General features: G+C 35.4%; 1 protein-coding gene and 1 long non-coding RNA gene across 4 annotated transcripts; one reads left to right on the top strand and one right to left on the bottom strand.

The window, feature by feature from the left end:
* The first annotated feature begins 14,356 nt into the window (after window positions 1–14,356).
* LOC103416137 (uncharacterized) lies at window positions 14,357–18,642 on the top strand. 2 transcript variants are annotated; one of them, XM_029096239.2, is made up of 10 exons: window positions 14,357–14,588; window positions 14,724–14,818; window positions 14,942–15,006; window positions 15,112–15,155; window positions 15,610–15,687; window positions 15,928–16,081; window positions 16,605–16,772; window positions 17,867–17,926; window positions 18,010–18,137; window positions 18,428–18,642. In XM_029096239.2, exons 1-9 carry the CDS (start codon window positions 14,443–14,445, stop codon window positions 18,118–18,120), a joined length of 921 nt encoding a protein of 306 aa, XP_028952072.2. In that variant the 5' UTR covers window positions 14,357–14,442; the 3' UTR covers window positions 18,121–18,137; window positions 18,428–18,642. The 2 variants fall into 2 exon arrangements, with proteins under 2 accessions (XP_028952072.2, XP_028952073.2); XM_029096240.2 differs by having other exon boundaries at window positions 18,010–18,151.
* Window positions 18,643–21,258: 2,616 nt separating this feature from the next.
* LOC103416844 (uncharacterized) lies at window positions 21,259–22,555 on the bottom strand. 2 transcript variants are annotated; one of them, XR_003769765.2, is made up of 3 exons: window positions 22,323–22,533; window positions 21,884–22,087; window positions 21,259–21,683 (listed from the first exon to the last, which is right to left on the bottom strand). It is a non-coding gene; the product is annotated as an uncharacterized lncRNA (long non-coding RNA). The 2 variants fall into 2 exon arrangements; XR_526452.4 differs by lacking the exon at window positions 21,259–21,683 and having other exon boundaries at window positions 21,691–22,087; window positions 22,323–22,555.
* Window positions 22,556–24,826: the final 2,271 nt, after the last annotated feature.

Below are 24,826 nucleotides of genomic sequence, written 5' to 3'. Positions count from 1 at the left end.
GAAACAAGCCATGGGACTCGAATTCCATATTTTCATAGAAAAACTTGAAATTGTAGCCTTCACCTTTTCCAAGGTCACATCGACTTGGAATTGCATCATAGATTTCACATCCCTCACAACAATGATCAAATATTGGAGGAAGATTTAGATTGAAAAACCTCCATTTATTGAGAGTTGCGACATGTTGGTGTTTCTACTCTTGATACAGCGTCACCCTTAGATCGAGCTGATGCTCTGATACTAGCTGATGTAGCGAGCATAACGTGAATAGATTGATTAACAAATTCGGATACTAATCTTCAGTGAAGAATGGATATTAAAACAAAAACACAAGAACTTGACTCACCAAGAATGCCAATAAATTTAACACACGAACGTTGTTAATTATTTGCACGAGAATGGCTAATAATGTCGGGGTGTCTATACCTCGTTAATTCCGTTGGAATATTTGAGTTGAGAGAACAAGAACAAGAATGAGAAAACTCTGGCAAACTGTACTCAATTTTCAACTCAATTCATCATAATCTCCTCTAGAATACAAAATACTCTGGGGTTAGAGTTTTTATAAATAAGAGTATTTTGTATTCTAGAGGGATGAAGATTATGATGAATTGAGTAGAAAATGTGGTCTCCACGACACTTAATGATTTATCTGATTAAATATTGATTTGGGAGTATTTTCGCTTACCATCATAAATTATAGTGTATGCTCGCCACCCAATTTATCACCGTTAGATAAGTTTGAATTTCAAGATTCGTGTAGTAGATAGACACAAATCTTCAAATTAAAATCATCTAACAGTGATACATATATGTGAGCCTTACCACTACATGAGGGTGGTGAGCAAAAATGCACTCTGTTAATTATATAAATCACTTGTCGCATCATGTAAATACACTAATATGGTATATTTATTTGGTTTTTCTAGCATTATTCTTTATACATTTAATTCATAATTATGTAAATGTGATATTTTATGGTTTTGTGGTACAAATGAGAAAGTGGAACCTTTTCATTTGGGGTAAAATTTTATATTTAAATCACGAAAATCTTGTGAAGACTTCGTAGTAGGAAAATGGTGGGTGTGGTGAGGACTCGACTATGGGCCTACATGAAACTTCATACTATGCTTTCTACTTTTTTCTTGTCCATATAGTAGCTTGTTCTATTTGATTGTCGTTTTACTTGACAAATATTTAAGAATAATAAAAATGTCTGTGAGTTAAAGTACTTTTAGAAATCATGTTGATTTCTCATAATGATTTTGTTGTAATTTTAATACCGCTTATGGAAAAACACTTATAAACAAAATTGTTTCTTACAAAAGTATTGTCAAACAGGCCATGTATATTAGGCTCGATTTGGAAATCAAAGCTCAAAGGTTAGGCATGGTATGAAAAAACAGTCGCCTCTCTTATCTCTTGAAGTTGTTGTATCTTTCGTGTAATCGTGTTGTATTTATTTTCCTTTTCTTTTGTAATGATATGGATTCTATCTACGGTTAATTGTAGTGCTCTTTCCAACTTGTCCATCATCTTGGTTGTTAAATTTGAATAGGTTCGAACCACCGAAAGAGACAGCTGTCCAAACTAAGGTTTTGTGAAGATAAAAAATTATGATATTATAGAAGGTGCAAAGAACATATTGATGGTGCTCTAAAGGAATCAAATTAACAACTAAGTAAAAAAAAATTGTTTCTGTGGAATATAAATATTTTGGACTTTTCAACTGTTATATCTTTTTTTTTGTATCTTTTTTTTTTTTAGTACAATGATATATTTTATATTAAGAAGAGAGAAGTGTTATGCTAAACCACACAATAAACATCTAATTTAGTATCGAATTAAAAGTTTAACAATTAAAGTCCATTCTCGAGAAGCACGTAGAAAATCTCAAAATGAATAGATTGCATAGCATGTAATTTATGATCAAAAGTCGATGCTTCTACTTTCGTGTGAAAGCCTGCAGTGAATATCGGTCCCCATGCAATGCCCAATACTGTTAGGTGCGTGATACCATCTAGCAGTAGCTAGTTCGCAAGAAATATGTCTAAACTAAAACCTAACCACAGCATGCATGTAATTGAGTATACATGCCATGCATGAGCTGCTGCCGGCAAGAGAGCAAAGACTAAAGAGGCATACTACATGTTCAACTAAGTTCAAGGCTATAAGTTAGGTTTAATTATGGCTTTCAGACTAAAGAGGCATACTACATGTTCAACCAAGTTCAAGGCTATAAGTTAGGTTTAATTATGGCTTTGCTTTTGCGTTGTAAACTTGTAATCATATTTGGTTTTGGTGTTTTAGCCTGTCAATGAATTTGGAATTTGGGTTTTCATATTATTATCGTTTGGTAGATTATGAAGTTTTCAACTCAGAAATTATGCATACTCTCCTAAATTAGTTTAACTAAGTTGGTTAGAGTAGTATGTTTACTCCTAGTCTAATATCGTTTGTACAAAGAAAAAGCTCAAATTATTTTCAATATGAAATTGAAAAGTGAAATCTGAGTAAGGAGATTGTATATTACTGGAGACTTAACCTAATATTTGAGCTTTTTGTGTTAGGTTTATACGCTAATTTGTGGTTTTTTCAATCGATGAGTCTGCATTATGTTGCTGATATGATCTTATTATTTATTAATTTATTTTATCAATATATATTACTAAAGTTCACGTTAAATTTGATATTTGGATGGGGACGATATAGTTCATGCTAGTTGTCAAACCCTTCTTAGTTTTCCACTAGACAATCTGTGATGTGTCATTAATAGAAGATAAACATATTAATTAATATATAAGTAATAATTCAATAATCAATAATTACGTCATATAATTTACAAATTTAGTCTAATAGTTGGTTTCCTTGTATTACCCTTCTGAGAATATGCTACCAAAAATCTATGGCTTAAAACTGTTTTTGTGTTGAGATTCTGTGGTCCCTCACCATAAAAAATAACTTACATGACACATAAACATCATTACGATGACATCCGTTATAATGAAATAAAGATTAGCACATGCATGTCCTTATTTTATTAACAAAAAGGATCATTCCGCGGTGTACTTTCCCTCATTATATATAAACATGAGTGAATGAAAAAGAAGCATATAAAATTATGAGGACTGGAAGGCCTAAAATATTTTGGTTTGCATATTTTTGGGTTTTTCCATTCGGCCGGTCCCCTCCATTTGAACATTGCAGGACGAACTGGAACCAAATGGTCCAAATATCCCACAACACAAACCAGAAAAAATTAATTGGAGCCACATCTTATGGCTTGGAATATATCCAATTTCCACTGGCCAACTGCACTATGATCTATAGCAACTAAAACAAATTGTCAGGTAGATTTGGATGCAACGAAAACTCCAATATATACTCTGGTGTATTGTATGTACCGAATAAATATGAATTTCAGCATATAATACACGATATATACTAGAAAATTCTAAACGCAATCCAAACCCAAATCTACTTTGCATGCATTTAAATATCCACGCAATCCTTGATTTCTGCTTTTCCATATTCGATTTGCTTTTTTATATATTTGGACTCGCATTCAGTATTTTGAGAAATTTGTTTTTTTTCCTACTTTAGTGAATTGGATAAATATTTCGAGATCAAATGTAACAAAATATCTGCAAACTTGTTCCAAATTTTAAGTAATTAAAAAAGAAACCTCTTGACCCTTCTTGGTACTAGATATATTAGAGATCCTGCTCCACTCCTCAAGACCGGCAGTGTTGAAAACAGTCCATGAAATTTTGGTTAAAAAAGATAGGAACCTCCGAACGTGGGGTAATGCTATCTATACTTTTTTTTAACTCTTTTTTTTTTAATTTTTAACCGTCAGATTAATTGAATAAAAAAAATTAATAGTTAAAAATTATTAAAAATATGAGAGGTAAAAGTAAGATTATGAATAAAACGGACAAGGATCCTCTCCTGAGCAATTCCCTAGGGATCCCGCAATCTTGTCCGTTCATCGTATATCGTGCGATCAGAAATCATTTAAAATTTAAATTTTAAAATTCAAATATAAATAGTACCTAACGAAAACTGACCGCACAATATAAAATGAACGGATAAGATTGCGGGATCCCTAGGGAATTGCTCAGGAGAGGATCCTGGTCCGAATAAAACTATTTCTCGCAGTATATATGTCTTCAATGTTATCCAGAGAGCTGACAGGTGCCTAACATGAATGACCAATTACCAAACTCATGCGTATTTTATTTTACACTGCGAAGTGCCAACAAACAATTTCTTACTGTTTGTTCAAGTCCCAGAAAGAAGAAAATAAAAAATATAAAAATAAATTGTTTTTTTTTTTTTTTTTTTTTTGGCAAATAAATTGTTTGGTATTGTGAAGCTAATTATAAAAGTGGGGGTATTGTGAAACTAAATTATAAAAGTGGGTGAAAGAGAGGGAATGAGAGACAAAAGTGCTCAAGTGCATGAGAAATTGTGTGTTCATTTCTTGATTTTGTATCTTTATTTATATTAATTATGATAAGTTTTCTTGCCTTACAAGTAATACAAAGACTCTAAGTTTTCTTTATGAATCATTGTTGGAACATCAACAATGGAAGAAAATCCACTTGAGGTTTATGTGATCAATCATGCCCCTCAACTAGAAGTATTCAGGCGATACTTCGTGTAAAGCTAGAATCTTAGCGTTATTTGAAGATGTAACAACCAACTCTTGTTTGAATCATCTCCAAGATATTGTAGTATCTCTAACGATAAAGACATAATGAGACCACGCCTTGTACAGTTAAGATATTTAACCAGTGTCAGCATAACCAACAAGGCGAACATCATTCTAAGGATTAAGGGGATTGGATATGCTTGAAAATGTGTAGGATAGAATAAGCTCACATCCATTGTACCTTTAAGGTAACACTTGTCCAGTGTCTGCTTGTAAGCGCATTGTTATATCTTGCCAAAAGATTCACAAGGAATGAGATGTCTGATCTAGTGCATTGAGTCAAGTACAATAAAGTAATGATTGCACTTAGGTGAGGAACTTCAAGTAAGGGTGGGCATCGGCCGGGCTGGGCCTAAAATTGAAGGGACTAGACCGGACCTGCTTGAAAATACAACTGGTCAGGGTGGGGCAGATTTTATTATTTTAAAACTGAGAACCAGACCTAACTCGGCCCGTTTAAAACGGGCATGTTCCTACCTGTCCAACGGGTACAAGCTCTTTTTTTTTTCCTAATTTTCAGTATCCAAATTCTTCCCATTATCCACCATCGCCAAATCCAACACCTAGAACTTATTCGTGACCCTTTTGGAGGGCAAAATCATAACCTTAACATTCATAACCCCGGAGATCCCCGCCACTTCCATCAAGCACCTCCTATATAAAATCTTCAAATATAATTTCGAATTCATAAAAATAATAAAATAAAACTGAATCCCTATGAGAACCAGAGACGTCGTCTTCCTCACGGATCGAACCAGAGACATCGTCTTCAAGCAGTTCTCGCTGACCCTGATGCACAGATCGAACTAGATACGTCGTCTTCCTCATGGATCCATGACCTCCACCCTCACCATTACAAATTACATCAAATCAAAACAAAATAAAAAACCTGCAAAATTCCTAAATCAGAAACCCTAAATTCCACTGATCATGCTTTGCAAACCCAAAACAAAAAAAAATGAAAATTTAGAAAATATAAATACGAAATTTAATTCAATCAACCCGCGAAATTCACAGAGAGAGGGAGAGAGGGAGAGAGAGAGACTTACGACGTCGCCAACGACTACTATACGAGCTGAGATGAGACAGAGGCCATGGAAGCGCACATGACGATGTGGTTGGAGCCACCAATGGAAGACCTCAATAACTGGGTAAGCTTCGAACTTTTTCTCCCAATCGACAAAGACGCCGATCTCCTTCTATGTGAGGCCGTCGAGGGAGGCGGTGATGTCGTCATCCTTCTTGATCATCTTTGCCAGAGTCACAACGACAAACAGTGGTAATTGGAGTCTGTAGAGAGACCTTCAAATTGATGCTTGAGTTGGGGATTTGAGATCGAGAGAGAAGAGTCTACTGACTTAGGAGATATTAATAGTGGGGAGAAAGACTGAGAGTAAGATTTGTTTTAAATCAATGGCGGAGATTTAATCTCCATATAATAAACAGTCGCAATGGTCCGGGCCAAGGGTTTTTTTTTCTTCAGAAATCTGAAACCGGCCCGCCCCGCCAATTACATGGACTCGCCCCACCCCATTTTGAGTTTACAAAATTTGTACCCACCCCGAACTGACTGAACCCGGCCCACCTCGCAGGTCCTAGGCCAATTTGCCCAGCCCTAACTTCAAGTTCCAAAACCTCTTCATCCTTATTTATAGAATGAAATCAATCTTGTTTTGCATCCAAAGTTCAGACGACCATGGGAATACTCGTAGGCTTCGCTTTATCCTCGTTAAAGGGGCGTAACATGTTGTGGTCCTTGTGGATGTAGTTCAATTGGTGAACCAGAATACCATCTGAACAATGCTCTATCTCCAGGCTAAGGCAGTATTGATTTTTCCCAAATCTTTCATATCAAATTCTGACTTTAGGTGCGAGGCAGTTTTCTCAAGCTCTTCCTATGACATCCCACATCGCTCAGGGGAGTGATCCTTAAATATATATTCTCATCTCTACCTAGCACGAGGCCTTTTGGGAGCTCACTGGCTTCGGGTTCCATAAGAACTCCGAAGTTAAGCGAGAATGAGGCCAGAGCACTCACAGGATGGGTGACCCACTGGGAAGTTGCTCGTGAGTTCCTAAAAATAAAACCGTGAGGGAATGATAAGCCCAAAGCGAACAATATCGTGCTACGGTGGTAGAGTAGGCCCGGGATGTGGTGGACCCAGGTCGGGATGTGACAAAATGGTATCAGAACCAATCCCTGGCTGGAAGTGTGCCGACGAGGACGTCGGGCCCCTAAAGGAGGTGGATTGTGACATCCCACATCGCCCAGGGGAGTGATCCTTAAATGTATATTCTCATCTCTACCTAGCATGAGGCCTTTTGAGAGTTCACTGGCTTCGGATTCCGTAGGAACTCCGAAGTTAAGCGAGAATGAGGTCAAAGCACTCTCAGGATGGGTGACCCATTGGGAAGTTGCTCGTGAGTTCCCAAAAATAAAACCGTGAGGGAATGGTAAGCCCAAAGTGGACAATATCGTGCTACGATGGTAGAGCGGGCCCCGGATGTGGTAGACCCGAGTCAGGATGTGACACCTTCGAAGTCCAAATAAGATTCATGTCATCAACATAGATTGTAAAAATCGCAAATCTGAAATATGGCTTCTTAATGAATAGGAAATGGCATAACTTGTTATTCACATATCCCGGATTGATTAGATATTTGCTATGGCGGTTATACCACATATGTCAGTATTACTTTAATTTGTAAAGTGAGCATCTCAATTTGGTAGAAAGTGTTATATAGTCGGGAACTATTTGTACTAGTATTGCAAGTCATTCAGGAATTTTCATATAGATATATGTATCTAGGTCTCTACATAGATATTTTATGGCCACGTCCACAAGCTGCATATTCATTCTTTCGGAAGCCACTAAACTTATAAGGTAGCGGAACATTATGATGTTTATTACAAGGGAATAACTCTCCTCGTAGTCAATTCTAGGGCATTGAGATAAGCCTTGCGCCACTAGGTGTGCTTTGTAATGCACTCTTATTCTTCTCATTACGAACAACCACTTGCAGCCAACATGCTTCACATTAGGTGGCGTTGGAACTACAGGTCCAAACACTTTACGTTTCATTGAGGAAACAAGTTCAACCTGGATTGCATCCTTCCATTTTGGCCAATCAGTTCTATGTCGACATTCATCAACAGAACAAGATTCGATGTCATCGCTGATCAAAACCAAAGTAGCTACTACAAATGCAAATGCATCATTCTGATTCCAAATTGCATCCAAGTTAGCATAATGAACCACAATCTCAATTCTTGGGAGGCGACTATGTCTTTTCAAGAACACTATCATAATCTAGAATAAGCTCATACGATGAATCAAATGAGACTGCAACAAGATCTACCAAGGACAGTTTCACAGTGATATGTGAATAAATTTTAGGGTTTTGTACTCCCTTTGTGATTAGCTTTGTTTTGATTCTCGTCAAGGACAATGATTTGTGATTAAATTATATAAAACCTTGGACCTGGAGATGTTTTGTCTTCTTTCATCACTAGATTGAGTAGAGAGTATAATTCTTAATTGATTAACTACCAAAACAATCGCGAGTCATGCTGGTTTTTGTTTTGTTTTTTTTGGTCGAAACGAATCGTGCTGGCTATGTCATATATAAGACTCGTCACTAATTAAACAAATTAAGGCCTGCAGTTTGCCATCTTTGTTAATGTTGTAGAACCAAGGGACACCACAACTGGGCAAGTCACCTTTGGGTGGGAACCTGCGCAATGATAAGGTTATATCCTACATGTCTACAACATCCCATCGCGTGACATGAAACATGTCAATTTATCTTCATGAAATACAAGTTTGTAAATACAATAAGATATTCTTCTTTTTTGGTCAAGCAATAAGATATACTTTGGTGATGCGTAAGATCTTCGCCGGCTTAAGATGTCATCTTGGTGTTGTGTTATTAATGGTAGCTAATTATAGTTATACTTTTCTTTTTAGGGTACATAGTATTTACGATATCATTCTTTATAAGTTATGGTTCCTCATATTATCTCATGTGTTAGAAGGAATATGGTTATTATATCACTTAGAAAGAAAGCAATAAACTATTTATTCACACAAATTTGACACTAGTTGATACACTTTTTTTTATAGATTTACACGAATGGATGAGAGACTTAAGCTAAGTAATAGAATGGGTTCGCATAACAATTTGTTTTCAAACTTGCACCACAGGAATCGAACTTAAAACCTTACACTTATATAAAAAGAGGAATATCACTTGACAGTCAGTAGTGCTAAGTGGTGTTGATACCCTTTCTAATACAGGTAGACTCTGCATGCTAATGTAGTAGCTTAATATCGTTCAACAAGAGTTGTGAGTCACTCAAGTCATAAGCTTAGTTTTTGACAAAAAAAAAAAAAAAAAGTATGGATAATTACCCAACCTCTAGAAGTGATTCTAAATTATTCACAATCTTTCAAAACATTATGTTTTGAAAATTGGACATTTTTTAGGTTGCCATCATTAAGTGATGAAGTCAATAATGTTAACTGATGACGTGGACAAATGCTAAAAATTGATTTTCATTGATTCGTCATTTATGGAGCTCTAAATCTCTAAAATTAAATCGACCCATTTATCCAAGTCAAACCTTCAGTTTTCTTGGCTGATAAGAATCGATTTTGCGATTCAAAACTCCATGTGTGGCAATGAAAATGTATCGTTTTAGCCGTATCATCACTTAACGCTAGTGATCTAACATATGTTTAGTTTTTAAAACGTTAAATTGTTATTTGAAATATTGTGAAAAGTTAGGAAAAAAAATCACTCTTAAAAGTTGTGTAGTCATCCATATTTAACCCATGGAGTTTAGAGAAAAGCTGGGCTTAAATAGCTGGCTCACAATTTTTAACAAGTCAGTTCCTCAACAAGAAATTGTAATGGCCTTGGGCCCATATATATTATAGTACAATCTGAGCCCATAAAAAACAAGGTCCATGTTAAGTTGTCCAACAATATGAAATAATGGATCAACAAAAATACCCTTAATTTAATCATATTAATACCCTAATTTCATAATTTATTCCAACTTTTAATTTAACACACAACCACCACTCCTTTAGATGATTGGATGTTGAGAGTAACTAGGATAAGTCTTCAATAGTCTTAAAGTTGTCCGACTTTATTTTCATTAGATTAGCAAATTAGTAAAAATAATATTTTCTCAATTCAATCATGATTATTTATTTCTCGACAAGTAGTCTAATTTATTAAAGAAATTTTAAAGAACGTACAATCAACTAGTTAACTTTTTCATTTATTTTTTCAATCAACTAGTTAAATTCTTTCCAAAACAATTAAAAAAACGAAACAAGTTGGATACATTCATTTATATCCACAAATAAATTGGGCCACAAGCCGCCCTAAGCAGCCTTTTTTGAAGTAGCAGTCAGTGGTCTATGGTTAGCCCAGCTACAATAATTTATCAAACAACCCAAAAAAGGAGGCGTACGCCGTTGTAGTGGGAGGTGGTCCAAAAAATACAAATAAATCTTTGAGTGTATGACAAATCTAGAAGTATTTATTTTTCATATTGAGAGTGGGGAAATTAAACTGAACTACAAAGTGTGTCGAGAATATTTAAATATTAAACTTGTCATTCAGATGATTAGAATTAAAAACCTCTTATTTACAAGTGAAAACGAATACCGTCATACGGTAAAAGTTAATAAGAGGGTAAGTTTGGCATAGCCCTTATGGTGCACTTGGGTATTGTTTGGTATGCAGACGGGACGGGACGGCACGGAACGGAATGGGACGGCACGGAACGGAATGGGACGGGACAGGACCGAACAGAGAGGGAGCAAAGATACCCTCGGATAGAAACAAAGAGGAAGAAGGAGACGGAGATGTTATAATTTTGTGTTCCATCGATGTGGAACGAGTCGTTCCAGGAGGGTGAGGCGGAACGAAAATTCACCCAAAATTCGTCCCGTGGAATAGCACGTTCCACCCCTATTAGGCGCACCAAATGTGGAACGAAACGTCTCATCCCACTTTGTTCCATCCCGTCCCACGTACCAAACGGTCACCCATCCTGAGATTACTCTCTCGCGAACTCGCTTAACTTCGAGTTCCTACGGAATTCGAAACCAGTGAGCTCCCAAAATGCCTCGTGCTAAGTAGAGATGAGAATATACATATAAGACTTACATGATCCACTTCCCTGAGCGATGTGGATGTTACATGGAAGGTTTCACTTTTGGGAGAGTCTCCTAGCATTTCTCTTTTCAATATTTTATCTTAAATAGACTTTGGATGCAATCCATAGTTATTAATATTCTTTGACCTAAGCCTTGTTAGTTTTCAAATTTTTATCAAAATTTTCGAAATTAATGTGATATTTTATTTCTATGTATGTTACTTTATTTTTTAAATTAAAATTTGAAATTTATAGTTGTTTATATTAATGAGATTTTAAATAAAAACCCATAATTTATGGGATTAAAAATATTAAAATATGAATTATACTATTGTGTGCATGTATATGTAAACATGGGTACATTCATCAAAATTAACAAAAACATTATTGTACCAAAACATGGGTACATTCTTCAAAACCACACAAAAAAAGTAATAGATATTAGACTTAATAACATTAGTAAATTTCTTCGATTAAACTTGACATGAATACATTCTCTAATCAAAAGAAAAAAAAATGTACCCATATAAGTTTAAAAATGGTTAGAAAAAAATTGAATAGATTTTATATAAAAAATGGTACATTTAACATATAACAAATTGGTATATTTAAGAACCGGTACATTTTAAAATTATAAATTGAAAAAAAAATTACATGAATGGGTGCAAATACGATTAAAAATTTGAAAACATTTTTTTAAAAGCTAATGGGTACAAACTTATTCTAATTTTTTTATATATTTTGGAAAATTTTCGAATTAAAAATTAGTTAGAAGTTTAATAAAGGTGTGAGTATTAAAATCCTAAATCAATTATTAATTTTTATTTTAAAAAATTATGACACACCCCGATCCAGAGGATCCAGGCGTGCTGGCTGTCACGTGAGCGTGACGTAACCATAAGTGCGACACGGAAGCGAAACAACAACATACATAAGAAGGAATTCAAACCAACTCTAAAAGAACCACCTACTAGAATAAAAGGATGAGTTACGATAAACACATAAATTCAGAGCATAGGTTTAAGTGCAGTCAAGTAGGACAAAAATAAAAGTACATCACCCTCAGGTGAGTCTTACATGTCAAGTGTCTGTCAGAATGCCGAAAAAGACCTCGAGAGCCACCAACCGCTAACTAGAACCTGGAGGGGCGCAAAACAAAATTGAGTGGGTCAGTAAAACTAAAGATTTTCCAAAACATTTCGTTAAAAACATTTCTAACCCCTCACCGTAAAACCTGTATACTTTCCCAGAAAAATAGTATATAAACATATATATATCATCAAAAGCTCAAATCACAATCCATCATAATAACATCTCAGAAATGATATGCCATGCCCAAAATATAATCAGAATGCATCAATATCAATCAAGTGAAATAATAAATCAACCGGAGACCCTACAATGGTCCTGTACGGCTGATTCTAAAACTCAACATCCCACTCAGCCGGAGTCACCACAGTGACCTATACGGCCCTGCCGGAGTCACCAACTGTGACCTGTACGGCACTACACTGCACATCACTCGGAACTACGTATAGTAGTCTGTACGATGATAGGTGTATAAATACGCTCTAGTGCTTCTCTCAACAATCATCAGCGCGCATAACTAAGGTCACCCACTAGTCGGAATCATATCTAGTGATCTGTACAACTAGCATGTCGGAACCCTCACATGGTCTGTATGACATCCACCTACTTGGATCCAAGACGAGCGTGTGGTGTGGTGAATAACAATATAAGCACTAACACCTAGGTGCAGGTTATGAGCTTTCAATGCAATTCATATAAAATAACTCATCTGAATGATAATAAAACTCACCTGTGCGTCCACCGCGTCAGTTCACATATATATGCATCAATTCTCAATTCAAATATCTCAACATTTGCATGCATGGCAATTTAAATCATAATTTTCATATAAACGCATTTTCTGGGAAAAACAGTTGTATATAGGTAATACGAAATCAAAACTGCCCACTCACTGATAAGTCGATGGGTCGTAACCCCCGTGACGTCCCTGGATGCGCTCGTCCTCGGGATAGGTGTCACCTATATGCGAAACAACTATAAAAACGTTAATTTAAACACATAACCAATAATTCGAAATAACTTCTCATACGATGCTCAATTTGGGTATATGAATATACCACATCGACCTACTCGACGTCACGGACGTCGAGAAATTTTTAGAAAAATTTTTGGAGGTCCCACGCGCACCCATGCGCCCCCCACGCGCACCTTCTTCCTCAGCCAGTCGCCGGACTGGTTTTTCCGGCAGCCGATTTCCGGCCAAACTTTGAACTCCTTGTTCTCCTTCGTTTCTCAACTATTTTCTTCGTATTTTATACCAAATTGAAGCCCCAAACACGTAGAATCACGATAGACTAGTTTAAGGCTCTAAAAATCAAGAAATCTCACCGGAAAAATCCCAAGAAAACCGGCCAAAGTTGAACCACGTGATCCCGACGTCCAAAACCTTCAAACGAAGCACTCCGAGCTTCCTTGGGACCTCACTAAGCTCACTACAAGCTTAGAATTCCCTGAAAATCAACATTTTACGTTTGCATGAACAGTGACAAAAAATGGAGGTTCGGGTTTCACGTGATTCCGAGGGTTTCACTTCCTAAAACTAGTACCAATCGACTTAAAATGACTCAAGGATGAAGATGCATACCTTGGTTGCCTCGATCCACCGAGATTTGGAAGGTTTTGGGTGTATCCGTACGTATGGGTGTGTGTGAGAGAGGGGGAGTCGAGATGGAGGAGAGAGAGAGGCTACGGGAATGAGAGGGAGAGAGAGAGGGTTTGTGATGTCCAAAAACAATCCCCACCATCCATTTCTTCCCTAATTCCCTAACCACACAACCAATCCAACATTTTAATATTTTTATCCACTTAATGATATTTCCAATAGTTTAGGAAAAATATGAAATATCCAAAACATATCACACACACACCTTAGTAACGCCAAGGGTACTTCCGTCATTTAACACTCCCGATAGAAAATCTCGGGATAGGCTGTGACAAATTATGTAACTGACATGTAAATTTATTGTTATATATTAATGCTAGGACTTTGATCAAAATTTGAAAACTAATCAGGTTTCAGTCAATAAACATTAGTAACGAGAGACCAGATATTAATTTTTCCTTATCTTATAAATTATCCCAATGAATGTCACACAGAAAATAAATTAAAATGATAGTGGCATGCTTACATTTGTCTGTCATTTTTCTATATGCATCTAAGAAATATTTCCTCCCAACGTAAAAAATTGCAGAGGAATCCAAAAATGTTTTGAATCATTTTAAAAGGATTTTTCAAACGAATTCTAAATTACAGTATCTCAAAGGATCATTATTGAAATATTCTAGTTGGAATTTTATTTGCTCTTCGTCAAAGGTAAAAATTAAAAGTGAAAAACAAGAACTTATATATGATGTGCCTGACACCGTGACAATTTCATAGTTCATTTTTAACTCTTCCTCCCTCTCCTCACTCTGTCTTCTCCTCCAAAATTCCGAAACCAAAATTCAAACAAACAAGGAAATGGAAAACACCACTGTCATCTCCGGCGGCAAGCCCACCGTGATGGTCACAAACGACGACGGAATCGAAGGCCCTGGCATTCTCGCTCTCGTCCAAGTCCTCGTATCCACCCATCGCTACAATGTCCTCGTCTGTGCCCCCGACTCGTACGTTAAAAAATAAAAATAAAAATAAAAAAAAATAAAAAAAGAAGAAAATTAAACATTTAAATACTCTTCACTTCCCCTATTCAAAGTACAATCCTTCATTTTTTCTGATACATAATTCGTATGCATTTGCAGGGAGAAGTCGGCAGTGAGCCACTGCATCACATGGCTCCATCCGATTGCTGCCAAGAAAGTGCATATCAATGGAGCAACAGTGTATGCTGTTTCTGGTAGGGAAGTTTCAAAACCCCAAATTGTTTTTTTTCCAATTTTTATACAAAATCATTACTACCATTTCCCCCCAGAAAGTTAAAAAGTAAAAAAGCTTTGTTCTTGATCAACTTTGTTTGCAGGATCTCCAGCTGATTGTGCTTCTTTGGGTGTTTCCAAAACGCTTTTTCCTTCAATTCCTGACCTGGTAGATATTTCTGACTTCTGCACTGTTTCCTTTGATCACATTTCTTATCTGGGGTTTTGCTGATTGGTAATTAGTAATTACATGTTTTACTGTTTATACATACAGGTAATCAGTGGCATAAACCAGGGCAGCAACTGCGGTTATCACATGTTAGTAATCTTCTGCTTTCTGTTTCCTGACATAATTTGTTATCTTGATTTAAGATTTTGCCTCAAAATTCCCACAATAAAACATAAAGATGTGTATTTGCACCAGCTTTGACCAGTGAAACTGAAATGATTATCTTTTAATTGTTGAAACCCAATATAGTTTTACACTAACTATTTGCTTTTGAAAAGGTTTAGGTTTCCAAAAGATGGTAGGGTGAGGAAACTACAATGATTTTTATTCCAAACACAACTCCTCACAAAGAGGCAATCTTTTCCCAAAATGTTAAGAAGATCTAACATTTTCATGAAATCTAGAAAACACACCTACTAAGTTTTGTTCCCAAGAGTCGCTTACGAATCCAGTTGTTCCTAAAAATTTCAAAGTGCTAGTTTTACTTTTCTTGCTTCTTTCAGCCCGTAACAATATTGACAGAGTTCTTTATTGTAACTGTAGTGTTTACTCTGGAACGGTGGCTGGTGCCCGTGAGGCCTTTCTTAACGGTGTACCTGCTATCTCTATATCATATGATTGGTAAGTATACAAGGTTTGATGATTACATTTGCTTGATGAACAATATTTCCTCTGCCCATGTATGACTAATGAATCTTATGGAATTATGAACATTTCAAATTGTTAGGGTCAGTATTTAGTTCTTCTTGTAATTTTATTTTTCCTTTATTTTTTATTTTTTTACTATGAGAACAAGTAAATTCTTGTTTTCTTTACCTATTTTAATCTCCTATATGACTACATTGAGTACTGGCCATACAGGGTTAGAGGTAAGAGCAATATTAATGACTTCACACTTGCTGCTGAGGCTTGCTTACCGATCATAAATGGAGTACTGGTGGAATTAAGAAACAAAACCTATCCTCAAAGATGTTTCTTGAATGTAGATCTTCCATGTAATGTTGCTAATCATAAGGTAAATTCCGTGGATACATGCTGTGTTCTGTATTATTGAGTATAGCGACCTTTGTCAAATGCAGTTTCTCCTTAACATCTACATTTGCCAACTTGCATGCCTACTTCTCCGTCATATCTCTTTTCTAATGTGCTTGTAGCGAGTCAATTTAAAACTGACTATACTGCACTAGACAAAGCTCAACGATAGGCAAAGTGATATCTCTTTTCTAATTTGTTTCATCCAGGCTATTGCACTGCTGAAGTAATTTGTATCAGTAGCTTTTCTTTCTTTCCTTTCCTTATTCGTCTCTCATTTTCTTTTCCTCCTACTTCCTTTCAATGAAAGATTTGTACAGTAGGCAGTTTGTTTAATGTTATATGCTTTAATGAGCATTACTCAATTGCACATTAAGTTTGGTTTTCTAATAGTGAAATGGATCCCGCTTCCAGTTTTATGACAAGAGTATTAGTCTTTCTATTAAGCATTGATATTAACATGTGGCGTTGCAATATTGTTCTGTTCTTCTCTTGTGCCTTCATAGGGGTATAAGCTGACTAAGCAAGGCAAAAGTATAATAAAAATGGGGTGGAGGCAAGTTACTTCTGACACTGAAGGCGGAAAAATGTTGTCAACAATGGTAAATTCAACTGCATCAGCTGAAAGTGATACATCAACCACGCCAGCTGAAAATCTTTATTTCGCGAGAGAAGTGGGTCCTTTTCTCTATCTTTCTGCTTTATATACTGTATTCTAGGCTGCTCCCCTTTTCCATTTTTTGTTGTTTTGTTTTAAATAAAACTTGATTAGTTATTTACCTCCTTGTCATTTCTTCCGTATAAGCACAATAATTGGCTTGTTGTTAGTTCTCTTGGTTAGGTAATTGATTGAGAAATCTTGAATCCAAACTGATGAAGGAATCAGGTAACCAAAAGGTGCAGTCTTTGGTGTCTCTCTGTTGGTGCTAGTCTAAGTTCTTTAGAAACTGGTCTAGAAACACTCCACCTAGAATTTCTGGGTTTACTCCGTCACTGACATTTCTCTGAAAAAGTTACTATGCACTTTAGCAGCTGAGAGTTTAAAAATTGCCCATGGGGCTCTTCTAACTGTGTATCTGGTGGAAACAACTTTCTTTTAATCTGATCCTTTTTGGAGTACATCAACATGGGGTTGTTGAGGGACACGTTTGATTCTTCTGTTCTTCCTTTAAAACGAGTTGCAATTCTTGAATCGAGGTATCTTCAAATACCAGCAAATTTAGGGGGGAAGGGTGGTCAGGGGCCTTATTTACAAAACTCATATTTAAGCGTTGAATGATAAATTTGTAGCGTTAAAGTTGTGTCTTTAAAACTGGTTACTGCTAAATGCCGGGTTATCCATGCTGAAGTTTAAAGTGCTGTAAATTGAGAACTGACTCAATTTGGTTATGTCTGAACATGAGGTGGTAACAATGGTGGCGGTACCGATATTAGTTGCAGTTGTTACCACAAGGATAGTAGGGAGGGAAATGATGGTAATAATGCATAAGGTTTAAACAACATTCAGTTTAAGGTTAATTAATATTTTAGATGATGGTAGTAAGGATGATAAAACTTGCATTCTTTAATATTCTGCATTCAGCAACGTGCAATACTTTCTGAGATATTTTCATGTGTTGATTTCCTTTCTTTCTCGTTCTTTTGATTGTGGTTGACTTGGGTGAACGAGTTGTACAAATCTGAGCTGTTTAGAACAGCCAAAATTAAAAGGAATATTTTCCTGGTTTGCTTGCATCATTTCGGGGTAACTCTGTTTCCAATTTTGTAGGTAAGGGGTGCCCAAGTTGATGAGGATGATAATGACCACTGCTTTCTTCAAGAAGGATATGTGCGTATATCGTTTTAGTTTCTGCAAACGTATCTTGGTAGTTTGCATGACTATACACTAACACAGTATTCACGATTCATCAGATTACTGTCACTCCTCTTGGTGCCGTAACAAATGCTGAGATAGACTGCCACACCTACTTGAAAGAGTGGCTTCCAAAAGTGGCTGAGCGCTCCTCTCCATCAGCTTTATAAAGCTATTAAAGCACCTGGTTAGTATAACACAGTAAGTCTTTCTAAGTTGTTTTTCTTTTATGTATTGTTAATTTTGAACAGCCTTGAAATCTTATGTATTTGTGTGATCACACACGGTCTTGCAACCGTTTTACTAATTAGTATGAAAGCGTTCTATACATTGAGTACCTGAACTTAATTTGTGGCCAATTAAGTCTTCGTGTCACTAAAACGCTTGCAAAGTTCCACAGGTTTAATTTTTGTGATCACGAGAGTCATTGTGATGTAGTATTTTACTGTTATTGAAAGGAAATACTCGTATGTGCAGGATTTCTGGAGGGAATTTTCACGCTAACGTACGGATCCAGTAAATTTCTGGATGATTGGCTGCTACGGTGCTACTCTGAATTCAGATCAACAGGGTTTTCGGTTTTACTCTTGACATTATTTTCGAAACGTCAGTAATGATTTTATGAACTTGTTATTATAATGACAGTTGGGAACCCCCATTTTACACAAAATTACTGCCATTCTGTGAATTAATTTGGTAGCAAGTCTCCTCATGACAGTCGTTTAATTTAATTTTTGTAAGGAATGGGGGCATTTTAGCTTTTGTTAAAATTGCAGCTGAAACTTTTTCATCTCAGTTAAGTTGCTAAGAACAAAGTAAGCCAAAAACCTGAAACTCCTACTGTTAGTTTATTACAAGAAATAAGCAACCTGATTAACACCATTTTGGAAGGGAAGTGATTATGGCACGTCCATTTTCTCATCGTACACTCCTGCCGATTTTTGGTATTTTGATTGAATAAAATAAAAAGAAAATTAACAGGTATAAACAAATAGGAGTGTTGATAATTAAAAAAAGGAGTGCGTGAATCATTTCTTTCCATATTGCAAGTCTTCAGGGTGAAAGTTTACCATAATTTTAGTTTGAATAGATCCTGGATATTATATATCTACGGCTAGGCAACTCGCAAATCGGGTGAGGTTAGCGTGGCCGGATGAGATCACTATAATATACATGAATCGGTTGTCCTATCCAAGTATTTGTTCATGATTAGAATGGCTTATATGATACAATTACAATATAGTAATATTCAGAAATGTATAAAAAAAAATTTTCTTGTAAATATCTTTATTTTATTGACTCAAAACACCATTTGATAATGTAAATTGCTCTCCGTAATTAAAATTTGAGTTTTGCCAATTTTTTCTTTTGTTGTAATAATATGGAGGATATGCACCTTCGGAGACTTGTCATACCCTATAAAATATCTAAAAATCTAGTGAAAAATATGGGATGTGCTATCCACACACCTCGTTTTACTTTACACATTTTTTGTTAATTTTTGTCCGTTGATCTTCTTTAAATCATCCGATCCGATGACCGAAAATTAGAAGAATGTGTGAAAAGTAAAATGGTGTGTGTGGATACCACATCCCAAAATATTAAGATTAAAGGAAAACTAATGAAAATAACTTGAAAACTTTGAGTTTTAACGATAAAGACAAAATAAAGGGTAAAATGAATAATACAAAGATTGACTTTTTAGTTTAAAAATGTAAATTTTCATTCAAATGAACAATATCAAGAGTTTTTCATTAAAATTCCTTAAGATTAAACCTCACTTAAATCTCACTTACGACGTGGTGTAGTTACATAAGCCCAGGTGTCTTGCTTCCAACGCATACTTAAATTAAACAGCAAAAGAAAAGGATAAAAAAAATTAACTTCTCAATGCCACTTCATCCAAAATTAGTCATCAAACTTTCGAGTCACACATAAGAAAATGACATAAATGACAGGAAAGAGATCCTCTCCAGATCCCTTTCACCAAGTTCTGCTCATCAACTAATCCGAATTCTTGAAATTTGATCAAACGGTTATAAATAGAGATCCACTTTAAAAGTTATAATTACTTTAGTTGTTTGATCAAATTTCAAGGGTCTGAATTGTTTGATGGGAGGGATTTAGTAGAAGGGATCCGGAGATGATCCATTTCCTAAAAGACATAAAGCAATGACCTCAAGACAATTTTGATTATTGTTTTTTTATTCATCCATGAACTAGGTTGGAGGACACCGAGATTCAATACGTTTTCTACTATGCTAAAGGAATTTAGTGTAATGCTAGGAAGATTAAATTTGTAGATTAAATTAGCAAATCAAATGAGGTGTCTCTAATAGAAAATGGGTACGTTTATCAACAATTAAGTAATAATCCAATCACCAACTTGCATGTCATTTAGTTTACAATATTTAGTCTCCCTATTACTCAAATTTTTAACAAAATTTTGTAAATCAAATAATGTGGTTGTTGACAATTGGATTATTACTCAAGTGTTGATTAACGTGCTTATTTTATATTAGTGACATATCAATTAGTTTGCAAATTTGGTTTCCATCAAATGAATACATAACATCATTCTGAAGATAAAAAATTGAAAAAAGAAAAATCCATACAAATAATATTGTAATACAGGTAAACACTTTTAATTAATTTTTTTTTCTTTTCCAAAGGTAGAATTTATTTAAATCATAATCGAATAGAAACGTTTACATTCTCAACTAATTTGTTAAACAAAAACTTAGACCTTAATGAATCCCACAAGAAGGAACCAACATGCACCGCCCCTGCATGAGTAGCAAGGTTCCCATCCCGCGAAACATAACAGAAATCAATCGTAGAAAATTTGTTTGCAAAGTACCATACGTCGTGAAGAAAATCTCCAAAGAAGTATCAACAATACATTCCCTCTTTTTCATTTGGATGGTGAAACACTTTTAATTAATTGAGTTACAAATTGTTTTTGTATACGCAGAGAATTTGAATTGTTATAGTTATCAAAAGTCAATTCTAACTTATTTTGGTATTTTAGAATTGTTGTACTAACTAACATATTGTTTGATAGTCATTTCGTTTTAATATTTTTTTTAAATTGATAATTCGTTTTGAAATACTTTCAATTTCCAACTTTTATCTTTTATAAAAGCCGAGTTTAAAAACTCAAAAAGTAGATTTTACGTTTCAGTTTTTAATTTTCAGTTAAAAAAATAAAATAAAAACAAAATGGTATGAAACAAAACGATTCCTAAAGATGTCTACTTTATTGATCAAAATCTTTAATTCTTATATTCTATTATTTGTCTTGTCCATCACATTGTAAAGGGATTGTCCACTGCATCCCAAATTTCAAATATAAAATTACACATCAAAGTTCGTCACTACTTTTTCTAGAATCAAAGTCAATAAATCACAATATTTTAGATTGCTTGACATTTTTGTGCAATCATAAACTACTTTAATGATATGATTTTTTATATTTATTTTAGACATGTAAATCATGGAGGGTGTCCCATCCATTCTTTGATCGACAAACTGAAGAAACAAAGAGAACCACCTCAACCACTGCAAATAGACTAAACAACGAAAACAAACACACATGAAAGAAACAGAAAACAACTAAAACCAACTGCCCTCTGATTAATTTGTGCATAAACTGCATGTCTGATCGTATTCATTTGCTGCCTTCATGAATGAAATACGTCGTCGTTTCTTTTTAAAGAACCATATATCGTATCTGAATATGTTAAAGAAAGATTCATTCAGCTTTGAAGCCATTCAAAAAACTCCCAAATCACAAGAAAGGCATATTTCAATATTACATTTACTGGAAATGAAAAAAAAAAAAAAAAACTGAGGAAAAACCTTTTTACATGTACACCAGTATCAAAATAAAGTATATATATGTGTGTGTATGTATTTAAATAGTGCACATACTTCGCAGCAGGAAATCTCGCTCACTCATATATGCTATGAAGAACATTGGAGCCTTCATATGAATTCATGGTTTTGATGGTGGCAAAGGCAAAGGTGTAGTACGTGTATGTGTATGGGCCTCCACTAGTATTGACCACAAGACATGCACATCCTCGTCGGGGCAGGATTTTACATCCTCATACAGAATGTAAATCCCTCTTCTTGCTACAAACAACCACAAAAAGATCCTAGATATTAGTAGTTGCAGTAGATTGTAGATGCGCGCGCGACACAGTTTCCGCGCTACACAGTTTCCAAAAGAAGAGGTTGATATTGTGCGGAAGGCTCGAAAGTGGTGGGAAATGCAGGTTGTATGCATGAACATGGAACTAGAATGCGTAATTGCGTGTGCAGAAGTATGGAGAAAATGTAAGGGTTGGAGAGAGTGATGAGAACTTACTGTTCTTCGGAGCGGAATGGAAGCGAAACCACATCTTCTTAAGAGGAGAGAAGATGGAGTGCAGCCACCCCATTTGGAGAAGAGGGTGTGGCGCTCATGTAGGTGAAACCAAATGAGAGAAGAAATAAACAGTAAGAGAAAGGAATGGAATGGAAGATGAAATGTAGGTATTGCTTAGAGAAAGGGTGAAGTTTTTAAAGTCACTGTTTTCTATGACAATGTGTTAACTTCCATTCCCTTTGCTTTGCTCTTGGTGCCATGTCTTTGTCACACACACACACACCCTTTTATATCTTATAGCACAAGGAGCCACCCCACCAATCACATTTGCTTTTCCATACACTTCTTAACGAAAAAAACGTTGTCTTTCTCTTGAATTGTGTTCCTTATGCCTCAAGCAACATTTTCTGATTTCTGCTTACTTCTTTTTGTTTTCACTTTCTAAACACTTTGTTTATTATTGTCTCGAAATTCTCATCTAATTTAATAAATTCAAAGGCTAGAACTAAATAGAGTTATGCAAAAAAGAAAATGAGTGTGCGGAAATTACTTCCCTTATTTCTTTTACCATTTTAGGTCACTTTTTGTGTTAACTAAATCCCCAAGCTTCTCATTGGAGTCTTGTACAAGGCCTGTGTCTTCAGTGCCTCCACCTGTCCCATACTCCAATTTGGTTGCCTTAGAAGTGTACGTCTCAGACCATGGTTTCCTAGCTGACTCATCAACCCTTTGGTTCCACACCATTCTTAATTTGCATTTGATTAGTCCTAAGTCTCTAATTAGGAAGGTGACCTTCATGATTGAAAGCACATTCATCATATCATTGATAAGATAAAGAAAACATCTCCTCCTCTCGTATGTGAGAAATGGCCTTTTGTGCTGCCAGGTTTTTGAGGATTAACCCCTTTTACCATCTTAATCACATATGATTAGACAGTCCGTCCCAATCACAAAATTAAGACCATTTCTAATGGAGAGGGTTAAGGGGCCGAAAAATGAACAATACTTGGCTACTCAATTGTTGCCAATTTATAATTTCGCTTTTATAATCAGAACCGTTCATATTATAAATCACCCTATAAAGATTGTCTCTGCAAAAAATCAATTAAAACTAAGGTCATTTAGTCATACAACTGTATAAAAACAAATAAATTGAATTAGTTAAAGAATTACGAGCCGTCTATATATTTGCTAGAATTAATTGACTCAACGGCCTTAGTTTTAATTCAATTTTTTAGGAGATGATATTTACAATGTGATTCATAATATGAATGGTTTTGATCATATGCACAAAGCTTTGTGATTCAAACACTAAAAAATTTGAGTATTAGTTCCTACTCATCTTTAAGTACCCAAGTAGTATTCCCAAAATATGGCTTGAATAGGACTGGCCAACCTTAGCTTAAAGGGGCATCGGACCGGCCAAAGCATGGTTAAAGGAGCATCGGACTGGCCAACCTTGGCTTGATACCTAGCCCGTTTGCCGGGGCCTAGTCTTCGTGTGCTAGGATTAGGATATCTCCGAGGAGTGACTAGAGGAGGGCTGGAAGTGAATGAAAAAAATCTGAAAGGGGAACTTAAATTCTAGGGTGAAATTGCAGCCTCCGAAGCTAACCTATGATCAATCAATCAATCCCAATACAACACAATCCCCAGATTCTGTGCGTAGATGCTAAAATTAGAGATCACATTCAAATTTATGATTTTGCAATACAAACAAACTAAATTCCAAGTATTTGAATTTGGGTTTTCACTTATTTTCCAGGATTTCCCCAGCAAACAAACAAAATTCAAAGCAAATGAGCATCGTAGATCCAAATCAGAGTGAAACAGCAATCAAAGGAGAACAGAATTGCAGTACAAAGATAAAATTAGAGATCTCATAAATAAGATATTGATTTCCGAATAACTTTATTTTAATATGCTAGTTTAATCAAATTAATCAAGTCACTTAATACTACGATCTAATAGTATTTCTCTTTAGTTATAAGTTAGAGGTCTTAAGTTTGATTCTCGTCAAAGACAAGTTTAAACCATATTATTGCTAGCTCATTGCGATGTTAAACCTAACCCCTTCTTTTTAGTGTAGATAATATCGTTTGTTAAAAAAAATGTAAATTAATCAATAAATTTAAGAAATAAACTTTGTAATAATAGATTATTGAAGGGCAATGTTTAGTCCATCCAACCGGAGATGAATATGAATATGAGTTGACATCATTTATTGTAGAGTTATAATATGAACAAGTCTATATTATTATTTTTTTGAATAAATGATATTATCTACAGTAAAGAGTGGAGGATTGGGCTAAGCCTCAATGGGCTAGTAATAATGTGATTCAAATTTGTCTTTCGAGAATCGAACCTAAGACTTCTCACTTATAAGTGAAGAGAAGTACCAATAGACAGTAGTACTAAGTAGTTGAACGGGGCCATAGTTTGCTCCTTAGATTTGGAGATGGTCTAACAAGTCCAAAACAATTCCCCAACTGCTTCATTGGGTT

The sequence above is a fragment of the Malus domestica genome, chromosome 16 (assembly GCF_042453785.1).
Source record: "Malus domestica chromosome 16, GDT2T_hap1".
Classification (NCBI taxonomy): Eukaryota; Viridiplantae; Streptophyta; class Magnoliopsida; order Rosales; family Rosaceae; genus Malus; species Malus domestica.
The sequence above is the reverse complement of the archived record's forward strand: the minus strand, read 5'-3'. Positions and strand labels throughout refer to the sequence as shown.

Excerpts from the sequence above, each read along its gene's own strand:
- LOC103416137 (XM_029096239.2), top strand. The coding sequence starts at position 14,443 with ATGGAAAACACCACTGTCATCTCCGGCGGCAAGCCCACCGTGATGGTC. Across the intron at positions 14,589-14,723 it reads CTCGTCTGTGCCCCCGACTC|GGAGAAGTCGGCAGTGAGCC; the intron begins GTACGTTAAAAA and ends ATGCATTTGCAG. Across the intron at positions 16,082-16,604 it reads GTAATGTTGCTAATCATAAG|GGGTATAAGCTGACTAAGCA; the intron begins GTAAATTCCGTG and ends GTGCCTTCATAG.